This window comes from Mesocricetus auratus, unplaced genomic scaffold, assembly GCF_017639785.1.
Source record: "Mesocricetus auratus isolate SY011 unplaced genomic scaffold, BCM_Maur_2.0 Super-Scaffold_15014, whole genome shotgun sequence".
Classification (NCBI taxonomy): Eukaryota; Metazoa; Chordata; class Mammalia; order Rodentia; family Cricetidae; genus Mesocricetus; species Mesocricetus auratus.
In genome coordinates, this window is record NW_024429186.1 from 57,162,319 (window position 1) to 57,176,148 (window position 13,830).

Sequence of the window (13,830 nt, forward strand, 5' to 3'; positions counted from 1 at the left end):
TATCTTCAAAAGTCCATAGGTTGTTGTTTCTAAGACCTATAGTATCGCTGCCCTAATTGCTCATCTAACTGATGTGAAAATTGAAAGCCCAGAGTAGTTTATTTATTGCCCAAGAGCATAAGATTTGTTACTCAGTTCATTTCATTGAACGTTTTACAACTGGGGCTGGACAGATGGCTCAGAAGTTAAGAGCAAGCAGTGGGCTGCTCTTCCAGAGGACCTGCTGTCGTCCTTTCGCTGCAGCTTCTGTGCGGTCGAAACACGACCCACCAAACTTCAGCAGACCCACATGGAGTTTAATTGGGAAAGGGAGCAGAAATGGAACGAAGAGGAAGGAGAGAGAACAGGCCTCAGGCACTTGCTTATACAGGAACGGTTGAGAACGAGTCTCAGTAGCAGGCGCCCTTGAAACTGGAGTCTTGAAGCTGCTGTTGCCCAGCTCTGCGAGGTCCCAGGTCCCCAAGGTTCCTGCATGCACAGCCCTTATGCATCCATGCAACCTTTGGCAGCTGTCAGTGAGGAGCCATCCCGGGTGGGGAGAGAGCTGAGGATTAGAGGCCCCGGGACCACGTAAGGTTCCCCAAGGGGAAGGCCTAGGCCCAGGAAAGGGCTGGTGTGCAGTGACAGGTGGGTGCTGAGGGGAAGCCACTGGGCGGGAGAAGGAGAAAAGTTGGGCGCAGGGGCCGGGCAAGGTTCCCCAGGACCCAGGGAGAGGGAGAAGCCAGGATATCTATACCTGTGTTCAAGCCTAGCTGCATACTCGTGTGCGCTTGCGCACACCCTCACGCACCCCACACACAGTGGCTCACAATCATCTGTAACTCCATTCCTAGGGCGTTCACTGCCCTCTTCTGGCCTCCACGGGCACTGTATACATGGTATACAGACACACATGCAGGCAAAAAATGATATAAAAGAATATTTTACAACTGAAATGTAGAGAGGTACAATGATAGCAAATAGCTAAGGGACTCAAATTTATTTACAATTTGTTACGTTTTTCAATTAGGAATGCATAAGGAGAGTAACACTGGGCTAGAGAAAAACAAACTAGGGAAAGACTTTCAAGATGCTATAGGAAAATATTTGCTGTGCTTCATTAAAATGACATAATGCTTTTGTTCTACCAGGTGAAAATTATTAAGATAACTTCCGCTGCTATAAATTGTTTAAAAAATGTGGCATTTCTTTAGAATGACTTTTTGTGGCTTATATCACTTTTTTACAAACATATGAGTTTGTTATATCTGTATTCTACATGTGTGTGTGGGTATGCTTTCAACAAGGTCTTGCTATAGCAGCCTAGAACTGACAAGAGATCCACCTGCCTCTGCCTCCCAAGTGTTAGGATTAAAGTTGTGTGCCAACATTTTATATTTTTAGACTAATGTTTCTTTTCTAGTTTATTTTTTTCTTATTTAAGTTAGAAACAAGCTTGTTTTACATGTCAATCCCAGTTCCCTCTCCCTCCTCTCCTCCCCTGCCTCCCACTAACCACCTTATTCTATCCCCTTTCTGCTCCCCATGGAGGGTGAGGCCTTCCATGGGGGAATCTTCAAAGTCTGTCATATCAACTGGATCAGGGCCTAGGCCCTACCCAGTGTGTCTAGACTGAGAGAGTATCCCTCTATGTGGAATGGGCTAGGCTAATGTAATACTAAGTAATAAAGTACTTGCCAAATAATGTCACCACATTAGAGAAGTTTGTGACAGGACTTTTGTGATGGGATTTGTGATTTTTTTTTTCCAGACAGGGTTTCTCTGTGGCTTTGGAGGCTGTCCTGGAACTAGCTCTTGTAGACCAGGCTGGTCTCGAACTCACAGAGATCTGCCTGCCTCTGCCTCCCGAGTGCTAGGATTAAAGGCGTGCGCCACCACCACCAGCAGCCTCAGTTCTTTTAGCCTGATTTACTTCATTATTGTTGCATTAGTACTTGGAATTCTACATTTTTGTGCATTTAAATTCTTTAGCTTCTGTTCATGACTAACCAGTCTTTGCAGTTTAAAAGCCTGAGGCAGTACTCTAGATGGGAAAGCCAGCATCTGAGCCAACCGGCTAGAATGTGATAAGATACCTGGTTGTGGTGACACACACTTATGATCCCAGCACTTGGGAGGCTGCAGCTGGAGGATAGGCAGTTTTTGGATAACCTGGATTATATAGGGAGACTCTTTTAAAACAATGACAGTGACAAACGATAGCCAGAAAGCCTAAACTGTGATGTTAAAATATTACGTTAAAATTTTATGTCTAAAAATGCTTTCACAAGTTGGGATTCAGTTTCTAGGAGGGGCTCTGTGATACATAAATTCTGGGGTACCACTAAGAGGCATTTTGTTAGTTATGCCACTAGTATTGTCTACCTAGTTTCAGGACAAGCTGTGTTGTTAGTAGAAATACTCTTAAATCTCCTCCTCTCAAAAGTCAGATGAGAGCTTGCCATTTTTGAATTAAAAAGTGTATATTTTAGAATTTTATGATTTTGTATGTTTATTAGAGTTACATAACTTACAAAGATGATGACAGGAATCAGGGACTAGGTCCCTACTCCCTTTTTGTCCTTTTCCCTCTATACACATTTAAATAAATAATAAGGGTACTTACTATTTGTCATAGTTTTTTATTTTTAACTATTATTGTGTTTATTCCTTTTGTGTGTGACTGTGTGTGGTTCATTGTGTGCACAGTGCATGCATGTGCATAACACACATCTGGAGGTCAGAGGACAAGTTGGTTCTCTTCTTGTACCACGTGGATCCTAGGGATCCAACTTTGGTTATCAGGGTTGGCATCAAGTGCCTTTACCTTGTCAATAGCTTTAAGAGAGGGAGTTCCTCTTACTAAACCTCATGAGCATTAGGCTTTGGAGAGCCTAATTATTATGAGTGGAGTTACTCTATTTTTGTTTGGTCATACTTTTTTTTTTTTTTTTTTTACGAGACAGGGTTTCTCTGTATTGTTTTGGAGGCTGTTGGTCCAGCCCAGCCTCGAACTCACAGAGATCCATCTGCCTCTGCCTCCCTAGTGCTGGGATTAAAGGCATGCGCCACCACTGCCCGGCTGGTCATACTTTTTAATGTGTCAATATTGCTGAAGGTAGGTTTGAGTTTCTTTGAGGCTTCTGGATTTTTAAATATCTTTTTATGTTACAGACAGAAGTAAGAATCAAGCACCACAATGACAACCTATTTGGAATTTATCCAACAAAATGAAGAACGAGATGGGGTCCGGTTCAGTTGGAATGTTTGGCCTTCTAGTCGGCTGGAAGCTACGAGAATGGTTGTTCCGGTGGCAGCCCTGTTTACACCACTAAAGGAGAGACCTGACTTACCACCCATTCAGTACGAGCCTGTCCTGTGCAGTAGGACAACTTGCCGAGCAGTTTTGAATCCTTTATGGTAATTAAAATACATGAAAAGAAATATTGTAATTTCTGCTAGGGGATTTAGCTCAGTTGATAGAGTACTTACCTAGCACACACAAAATTCTGGATTCAGTCCCCCATTTCACATAAACCAGTACACACTCCTGTGATCTCAGTGCTCAGAGAATGGAGGCAGGAGAATCAGAAGTTCAAGATTATTTTCAGCTATGTAGCAAATTCAAAGCCAACCCGGGCTGCATGAGATCATCTCAACAAGAAGAAAAGGATAATAGATTGTTTCTTATTCATTTATGTAAAGAATTCCATTTTTTCTGTTTAGAGTTATAGTCAAAGAAATCCCAAGAGCTTAAATTTTAGTATTCTGGTTATAATTAATTAGTAATGTGGAGAGACCAGATACAAACATCATTATAAAAACTATAGTATCCTATTAGTGGTACTGGCTATGTATGAACTCATTTTATGACTTGGAAAAGTCATAGATGAGTTAGTATATTATTCAGAAGGTGCTATTATTATTATTTTCTTTCTTTTTTCTTTTTTTGCTTTTTCCAGATAGGGTTTCTCTGTGTAACAACAATCCTGGCTGTCCTGGAATTTGCTTTGTAGACCAGGCTGGCCTCGAACCACTGAGATCTGCCTGCCTCTGCCTCCCTAGTGTTGGGATTACAGGCATGAGACACCACCGCCTGGCTGGTGCTATTATTTCTAAGGCAAAAATCTCAGGAAACATTTTTAAAATTTCTCTTTTGACCTTTCTCCAATCTAGTTTGCTAGTGAATGTAGTCGTTTTTTTTTTTTTTTCTTTTTTCTTTTTTTTAACTTGGTGTTTGCTAGTGCTAGGATTATAGGCTTACCCAGCTTTTCTGATTGATGTAACATCTTAACATCTTTTCTCTTTCTGAGCCTTGATCATATCAACTTTACTTACAGCCTGGAAATTTGCAAGTTCTTGTTAGTTCTTCAAGTATCATTCTGCCTCCAGCTTTCCTGTCACTGGCTTCTTTTCCTTCAGGTTGCTCTTCAAGTTTGTTCTGATTTGTTATTGTCTTTGTTGTTATTGATTTGTGTTTTGTAAGACAACCTCACTATGTAGCCCCAGCTGGCCTGGAACTTGTTATGTGACCAGATTAGCCTTGAACTTTCTGCATGCAGTTCTCCTGCATCTGCCCCCAAGTGCTGGGATTACAAGTATGCACTACTATGCTTACTAGCTTACTAAGAAGGCTCTTTTTTTTTTTTTTTTTTTTTTTTTTTTTTGGTTTTAACGAGACAGGGTTTCTCTGTATTGTTTCAGAGGCTATCGGTCCAGCCTGGCCTCGAACGCACAATGATCCGCCTGCCTCTGCCTCCCGAGTGCTGGGATTAAAGGCGTGCGCCACCACCGCCCAGCTTAGAAGGCTCTTCTTTAAAGTGGCTGCTCCAAGCACATTCTCTAGAAATCCCAATTTGCATGTGAGTGTGTGTGTGTGTGTGTGTGTGTGTGTGTGTGTGTGTGTGTGTGTGTGCTTGTGTAGACATCAGAGGACAACTTTTGGGAGTTGGTTCTCTTCTACCATGACTCTGGGAATTGAACTGAGGTTGTTAGGATTTCTTGGCAAGCACTTTGACCCATGAGCCATTTTGCTGGCCCTTTAATCTATTTAAGTAGTATTTTCAGCTGAGTGTGGTAGTAGAAGCCTATAATTCTAAAGACTTGAGGGTTGTGGATTCTAGGTCCGCCTGGATGTTTTAGCAAAACTAAAACAAAACCCAAAAAACCTGTTCTCAGGGTACAGTTTAGTTTTGTGGCGTTTGCCTAATAATGTATAAGACCCTGGAGTCAATCCCCCAGGCCCCCAATAAAAAGCAAATCACTTTGATCATCGATTTTAATCCCACTCATGTCTTTGAATGAAATTAACTTTATTTAAATTAAGGTCCTTGTAAAATTGAAGTGAAACATTGCCTAACTAATCTGTTTTTTCTTAAAACAGTCAAGTGGATTATCGAGCAAAACTCTGGGCTTGCAACTTTTGTTACCAAAGGAATCAGGTAAGGACATCTCTTACAGATGGTAATGTAGTACTGGTAACATAGGGGATGCTTATGTCAAAAAGGATAAAATAGTTATAGCAAAAAACCCCTTTCTTTTCATTATATTTATTGGTCGTGTGTGAGTGTGTGTGTGTGTGCGCGTGTGTGCACGCGCGCAGGCGATAGTGAGCATGTGTAGGTCAGAGGGCAACTTGAGGGATTTGGTTCTCTCCTTATACTGTATGGACTTCAGGGATCAAACTTAAGTCATTAGGGTTACAAGTAAGAGCCCTTAGCCATTAAGTCATCTCACCAGGCTGAAAATACCTTTTTTTAAAAAAAATGTGTCAGGTACCTGTAACTGGAGTTACAAAGTTGGTTAGCCACCATGTGGGTGTTGAGAATTGAACCTCTGAAAGAGCAACCAGTGTTCTTAACCACTGAACCATCTCTCCAACTCCCTGAAAATACCTTTTTAATAATTAAATGAGACCACTATGGTCCACATAGTGAGTTCCAAGACATCTAGGGCTTCATAAACAAACAACAATAACAACAAAAACCCAGGCAAAACTTTAAATGATGAGGAAATAATTTCAAGTTTACAACAAAAACAAACAACAACAATAACAATAACAAAACCCAGACAAAAATTTAAAATATTGGGGAAATAATTTTGAGTTTGCAACTTTGTTTCTGGCAATAATTTGGTAGCATTTTTTGTTTGTTTGTTTTTCTGTTTGCAGTTTCCACCTACATATGCTGGGATATCTGAACTGAATCAGCCTGCTGAACTTTTACCCCAGTTTTCAAGCATTGAATATGTAGTTCTGGTAAGAACGTAAGAGTGGGTATTGAAGAAAACAGTTTTCAGAAGTCAACACTCTTCTAATGTGGGTTCTGGGATGGACTCAGGTTGTCATGCTTGTGCCACAAGTGCTTTTACCTGCCGAGTCACCTTGGCAGCCCTTTAAACTTAGTTTTTCCACTCAGTGCTGTGTCTTAGATCTCTCTCCATGGCCACATGTATAACCTGTTTCATTTCTATAATGACTTTATTAGAATTCTATTGTATGCACATATTAATATTTCACTATTGCATTTTAATTAGTTCTTGATTGACTGATGGGGGATGTCCTTCTGTATTCTGTGAATATATGCTTCTCTTATTGGTTGATGAATAAAGCTGTTTTGGCCAATGAACAGGCAGGATCTACCCAGGCAGGAAATCAAACAGGGATAAAGAAAGGTAGTAGGTAGGAGGATCTTAGTTTGAGGTCAACCTGGTTTACAGAGCTAGTTCCAGGATAGCCAGGGCTACACAAGAAACCTTATTTCTAAAAACTGAAAAAAAATTAAGAAGAAAAAATAAACAATAAAGGTAGTAGGTGGCATCAGAGAGAAGATGCCATGTAGCTGCCAAGGAAGAAAGAGACCTGGGCGTCACTGGTAAGCCAAGACCATGTGGAGATACACAGACTAATAGAAATAGGCTATTAATTAAGAGAGAGATGGCCAATAAGAAGCCTGAGCTATCAGCCAAACAATTGTAATTAATATAAGTCTCTGTGTGTTCATTTGGGACTAAATGGCTGCGGGACTGAATGGGATAGAAAATTCAGTCTGCAATTGACTGTCTAGCATATTGTGCTAAAGTGTTAAAGCTTTATACATTCATTTTTTTACTGTGTTTTTTTTTTAAAGCGTGGCCCCCAGATGCCTTTGATATTTCTCTATGTGGTTGATACTTGCATAGAAGATGAAGATTTACAGGCTCTGAAGGAATCCATGCAAATGTCATTGAGTCTTTTGCCACCTACAGCTTTGGTTGGACTTATTACTTTTGGGAGAATGGTCCAGGTTCATGAACTTGGGTGTGAAGGCATTTCAAAAAGCTATGTCTTCAGGGGAACAAAGGATTTGTCTGCCAAACAACTGCAGGTGAGTGAGAATGGAGTGCTCAACCTTTTTTTTTATGTACTATATATGTTAATAAATACTTTCTAGATGCATGTATTTTTTAAAAACATGATGAATTCGGCCGGGCGTTGGTGGCGCACGCCTTTAATCCCAGCACTCGGGAGGCAGAGGCAGGCGGATCTCTGTGAGTTCGAGGCCAGCCTGGTCTACAAAGTGAGTTCCAGGACAGCCTCCAAAGCCATAGAGAAACCCTGTCTCGAAAAACCAAAACCAAAACAACAACAACAACAAAAAAAACCATGATGAATTCATTTTATTATAATTGCATTATAACAAGGTTTAACTTTAGTGTTGACATCAATTATATTTCTTGTGTAATTTAGCTGTCATACAATTGAAGACCTTTTACTTTTCATAGTGTGCCTTGGATATCTCTTCGTGATTACATATTTATTAACCTGGTTTATTTCTGTAATGGCTTTGGTAGAATTTCATTGTATGTTCTTATTAGGATTGCATTGTTTAGTTAGTTAGTGACCGTTTGCATGCGTGAGTGCTTGCATGCATGCGTGTGTATACCTGTGTGTGTAGGCCTTACCATAAGCTAGGTCATTGTTATTCATCACCACCCTCTACTTTATTTTTGTCTTTTGCTTATTTTTGAGTCAGGCTCTCTTGTAGACTTGGAGCTTGATGATTAGGTGAGGCTGGCTGGCTATTAAGCCTCAGGTATCCATCTACCAGTCTCTATTACTCAAGTAGTGGATTACAAGTTTGTACCACTACACCCAGTTTTTTGTTTGTTTGTTTGTTTGTTTTTTGAGGCAGGGTTTTTCTGTGTAGCTCTGGCTGTCCTGGATCTCACTCTGGAGACCAGAGTGTCCTCAAACTCATAGAGATTACCTGCCTCTGCCTCCCGAGTGCTGGAATTAAAGGTGTGTGTCACCACTGCTTGACTAAAATTTTTTATTTAAAAAAGTATGTGTGTGTGTGTGTGTATGTGTGTGCTTGCTTGTGTGCTTGTGTTTATGTATGTATGTACATATGTATGCACATGAGTGTAGGTGCTTGCAGAGGTAGAAGGGCATTGGATTCTCTAGAGCTGAGGTTATAGGATGATACAGGCTGGAAGTCTGATGTGTGGGCCACCTGACAGAGTGCTGGATCAAACCCTGGTCTTCTGTAAGAGCTGAAAGGCTCTTAACTGCTGAACTGTGTCTTCAGTTCTTTATTTCTTACTCACAAAGTGGCAGTATTTTTTACACTACTTGAGTAGATAATTTCATTTCTTTCTTCTATGTTTTAACTACCATGAGAACAGAGAGTATTTTTTTTTAACCACTGTATTCCTGCTACAGGCTACGTGTTTAAGATAATAGTTGCTGAAAAGGATGAATGCATATAAGTGAAGAACGATATTTAAGTTAATCATTAATGTATTTTGACCACATCAGATAAGAAGTACTTCTAAATTAACATCATACCTTGTATTTGCTCTCTCCTGGTGAGTTGCTACTGAGAGAACTAGCAAACAGCTAGACTATTTACCTTCTGGGGAAAGAGACCTTATGCTTATTTTGTGTTCCTAATTTGTAATATAGCACCTTGAACATCTTAAGTTGACAAAATATTGTGGAAGTAAATAAACAGATCTTACTAAAATCATCTCTTTACAGGAAATGCTGGGGCTGTCTAAAGTACCTGTTACTCAAGCCACACGTGGTCCTCAGGTCCAGCAGCCACCTCCTTCCAATAGGTAATTAATATGGCAAACAGAATTCTATAATTCAGACATGTACTTAAACATATCATGCTCTCAACTTGACAAAGGCACTAGGTGATACTATAATATTTAGCATTGTTAGGGATATAGCTAGATTGTGGTAGTATATAATTTTAAAAACAAACTATACTTTTTGAGGCACTTTCTTTTTTTTTAATTATTTATTACATATACACCAGATTGAATTGTAGATGGTTGTCAGCCACCATCTGGTTGCTGGGAATTGAACTCAAGACCTCTGGAAGAGCAGTCAGTGCTCTTAACCTCTGAGCCATCTCTCCAGCCCGAGGCACTTTCTTTTTTACTGAAATAGCTCATTTTTTATCATTATGATGTTAGGACTTTAGTTTTGATGTTTCTTTTTATTTTTAAGTTCATAAAACCTTTATATGGTTTGAGGGCAGCTATGCAAAAATAGGTCCTCAAAAGCTTTTAAGTTTATTTTACAGGTAGCTTTTTCTTTAATCTTCTAATCAGAGGTGCTGTTACTAAAATTCATTGTGTCTTCTAACTATGTCAGTAACCTTAAAACTTTAAATAGAATTGATAGCAATTGTATTGATTCCTTGGTTGGTAGCAACAGTATGATTGGGAGTGATAAACAGACTATAGTGTGGGGCCTAGTAATAGCCCTCCCTTTTTTTCTGGGGGCGCAGTCTCCTATAGCCAGGTTGGATTAGGAATGCAGTTGATAACCTTGATCTCTTGATCCCCCTGCCTCCACCTTCTTAGTGCTGGGATTATAGGCATGTACCACCATGTCTGACTCATTTTTTTTCCCTTCTCCTCTTGCCTCCTCTTCCTCAGTCTCCTCTCTTTTCCCCACCCCTTGGAGTGTGTATTTGTGTGTGTGTGTCTCTGGGGATCCAGCCTAGGGTCTCATACTGCTAAATAAACCCTCTTCTGACTGAACTCTATCTCCAATAGCAACCTGCTTTCAAAGAAACACTCCAGTGCACTCTGCTGCACACCAAAAATTGTGAATTGTTGGCCTGCTGTGTTTAAAATATTTTCTCTGTTTTTAAGAAAAGTTCTTAAAATATCACATTTGTAAATGGCTTTTGGTTTACTGTTGTTTTGCAGATTCTTACAGCCAGTACAGAAAATAGACATGAATCTCACAGATCTTCTGGGAGAACTTCAGCGAGACCCTTGGCCTGTACCACAAGGAAAGAGACCTTTGCGTTCCTCAGGAGTGGCACTTTCTATTGCTGTGGGACTACTTGAGGTAGTAATGACGAAAATTTAGTTTTGGAATGTAGGCGTCTGTGTGTGTATGTGTGCAAGTGCACATGGGAATGTAAAGATGTGAGCAAACACCGTGGTGGTGGCTGGTGTAAGCGTCCCTTTAGTTTTCTTCTTTCCTCCTTTTATACTTCTTATCTTTTTCTTCTTCCTTGCTCTGCCTTCATCTTTGTCATCCTTTTCTTCTGTCTCACCATGTAGTTCAGTTAGTGCTGAACTTGACCTAATGGCAGTCTCCTTTCTTAGGAGTATAGCTATGCATCACCATGTGTGGCTCTTCTCTTCTCTCATTCAGTAATCAGTGTATAATATGGCTTTTTATTTTTTATTTTTTTATTTTTATTTTTTATTTTTGGTTTTTACGAGACAGGGTTTCTCTGTATTGTTTTGGAGCCTGTCGGTCCAGCCTGGCCTCGAACTCACAGAGATCCGCCTGCCTCTGCCTCCCGAGTGCTGGGATTAAAGGCGTGTGCCACCACTGCCCGGCTTATTTTTTATTTTTTTAAAGTTCCACACTTTAGGCAATTCTGTGGCAGAAACTTGCTGCATGTCCTGTCAGTTCAATTTTGACACTACTTACTAGAAGTAGCATTAGTTTTCACAGATTAAGGGCTTGGTTCCATGGACCTGCTGTTTACTTCAACAAGTAGTAGATTGTTACTTGTACTTCTATCTATAATTTGGTTATTTCTTCAGGTTTAATTAATTTGCTATAGTGGCTGGCTCAGAGAACTTAGGGGGACCCTTTACTTATGTATCACTTATAAAAGCCACACCCTGATAGAAGAAATGCATACAGTTGAGATATGAGAGAAAGGGCATGTCCCCTCTACACACCACACACTAGGAAGCAGCATGGGTTCAGTTATCCAGAAACTTTCCAAATCGAGTCTGCATGATTTTCTTTTTATTATTTTAGATTTATGTGTGTGTGAGTCTGTGTGCATGTGTGTACATCGGAGTACAAGTGCCCTCAGAGGTCAGAGGCAGAGCTGGAGTTACAGGTGTTTGTGAGTCATCTGACATAGATGCTGGGAATTGAACTTGGTTCTTCTGGGAAGCCATCTCTCCAACCCTATTTTTTTTTTTTAAGATTTATTTCTTGCTGGGCGTTGGTGGTGCACGCCTTTAATCCCAGCACTTGGGAGGCAGAGGCAGTCGGATCTCTGTGAGTTCGAGGCCAGCCTGGTCTACAGAGCGAGTTCCAGGGCAGCCTCCAAGATAATCATAGAAACCTTGTCTTGAAAAAAGCCAAAAAAAAGAAGGAAAAAAATATGAATGTTTTGCTGCATGTATGTCTGTACACCGTGTGCATGCTTGGTTGCCCATGGAGGCCAGAAGAAAGCATTGATTCCCTTGTGAACTGCTGTGTGGGTGCTGGGAACCAAGCGTGTGTCTTCTGCAAGAACAGCAAGTGCTTTTAACACTGAGACATCTCTCCAGTACCCCCACACCCATGATTGGGTATGAAAGCTTCACTACAAAGGGGTGATTGACTGTATCACTGACGGTTGGTGTTCAACTTGTAATATTTCTTTATTCTGTAGTGAAACACCGTGCTGGGATTAAAGGAGTGTGCCACCACCACCCAGCTTTAAGAATTAAAAAAAATTATTATATAATTATATCATTTCCCTTTCCAAACCCTCCCAGGTACCCCCCTAGTTTTCTTCCAAAATCAAGCCTATTTTTTCTTTTGTTTGTATATGTTTTCAGAGCTGACCATTGGTTATTGGATAACCAATTGGTGTGTTCTTCCTGGGGAAAAATATTTTTCTTACTCTCAGCATACTTTAGCTGTCTGTATTTGTTTGTGATTGAGGCTGTATGGGCTTTTTCCCTTCAATGTTAGCATGTCTATTGGTGTCATCCTTGTTCAGGACATGTTTAGGTAGCCATGTTGATGAGACTTCATTGGGTATAGCTTCTCTGACATTTCTAGGAGACACAGTCTTACAGCAAACTTCCTGTTCCTCTGGCTCATTAAATCTTTCTTCTCCCTCCTCCACAATGACCCCTGAGTCTCAGGTGCAGGAGTTGTGTTGTAGATGTATCTGTTGGGACTGGACTCTACCACTCTGCATTTTGATTGGTTGTGGTTTTCTGTAATGGTCTCTCTGTTGCAAAGAGAAATTTCCTTGATAAGGGTGTGAGGACTACACTTACCTGGCTAGACTCTGGAGAAGGGTGCCCTGTGTGTGTGTCTGTGTATCTGTGTGTGTGTGTGTGTGTGTGTGTGTGTGTGTGTGTGTGTGTGTCTGTCTGTCTGTCTGTCTGTCTGTCTGTTTGTCTGTGTGCCTATTTTTGTGTCTGTAAAGGGACTTGGGAGGGAGGGAGGGAGAAAGGGAAAGAGGGAGAGAATTCATGTGTACAATGTATGTGCAGCAGTCTTGGGAGGACAGGGAGGTGTCATCTACTCTGGAACTAGAGTTGTAGGCAGTTGTGAGCTGCTGTGTGGGTGGTGAGAATTTATTAATAGAGACAGAAGTTTATCTACCTGCTTTTTGTTGTTATCCTTTATACTTGAATGAGTTCCTTTTCTCCAATAGTGTACTTTCCCCAACACTGGTGCTCGGATCATGATGTTCATTGGTGGTCCTGCTACCCAGGGACCTGGAATGGTGGTTGGAGATGAATTAAAGACACCAATAAGATCCTGGCATGACATTGAAAAGGATAATGCTAAATATGTTAAAAAGGGAACTAAGGTAATTTTTTTATTCGGTGTTTTTTTCTTGTGAATTATTTTTTGTTTGTGTAACTTTACATTTTTAGGAGTGATTTACAAATGTTTATTTCACTAAATGATTCTTGAATCTTTGGTATTGTTTCTGCTTGTTAATGCTCTTATTATTATTATTATTGTTCTTACTATTTTTAGTTCAGGCATTTAGTTTAATTTTGCTATACTGTTGGATTTTTTTTGGTAGTCATTGCTATGTATTTTTTTCTTTTTGATTTTTCAAGACAGGGTTTCTCTGTGTAGCTTTGTAGGTTGACCTCGAAGTCACAGAGATCCATCTTCCTCTGCCTCCTGAATGTTGGGATTAAAGTCATGTACCACCACAACCCAGCTCATTGCTATATTTTTAACAATAATTGATAATAATTGATGTCATAATTTTTGATACGGTGAATTCTTTTGTCTGTTAGTCTCATTTGACCTCAGAATTTTTTTTTGTTTAAGCTGCAAAAAATGCTTTAGATTTGCTTTTTTTTTTTTTTCCGAGACAGGGTTTCTCTGTATTGTTTTGGAGGCTGTTTTGGAACTCGCTCTGTAGACAGAGATTCACCTGCCTCTGCTGCCCGAGTGCTGGGATTAAAGGCGTGTGCCACCAACGCTGGGCTTATCTTTTTTTTTTTTTTTTCTCTTTGCAAATTCGTTACTTGCCTGTGGATTTAATTAGGAAAAAGAGTTCTCTTGTTTTTTTTGTTTGTGTTGAAGAAGAGACTATATACCTGTCTTTAGTTTTGCTTAGC

The 13,830-nt window shown here is 40.2% G+C and overlaps 1 protein-coding gene across 1 annotated transcript in view; it reads left to right on the plus strand.

The window, feature by feature from the left end:
* The window catches only part of Sec23a (SEC23 homolog A, COPII coat complex component), a 51,979-nt gene that overhangs the window by 884 nt on the left and 37,265 nt on the right, over positions 1-13,830 (plus strand). Inside the window, exons 2-8 of the mRNA XM_040743041.1 lie at positions 3,154-3,399; positions 5,363-5,420; positions 6,149-6,235; positions 7,107-7,343; positions 8,999-9,078; positions 10,189-10,333; positions 12,900-13,058. Of these exons, the coding sequence (XP_040598975.1) occupies positions 3,179-3,399; positions 5,363-5,420; positions 6,149-6,235; positions 7,107-7,343; positions 8,999-9,078; positions 10,189-10,333; positions 12,900-13,058 (987 nt within the window). The 5' untranslated portion in view covers positions 3,154-3,178. The remainder of the gene's footprint in view (positions 1-3,153; positions 3,400-5,362; positions 5,421-6,148; positions 6,236-7,106; positions 7,344-8,998; positions 9,079-10,188; positions 10,334-12,899; positions 13,059-13,830) is intronic.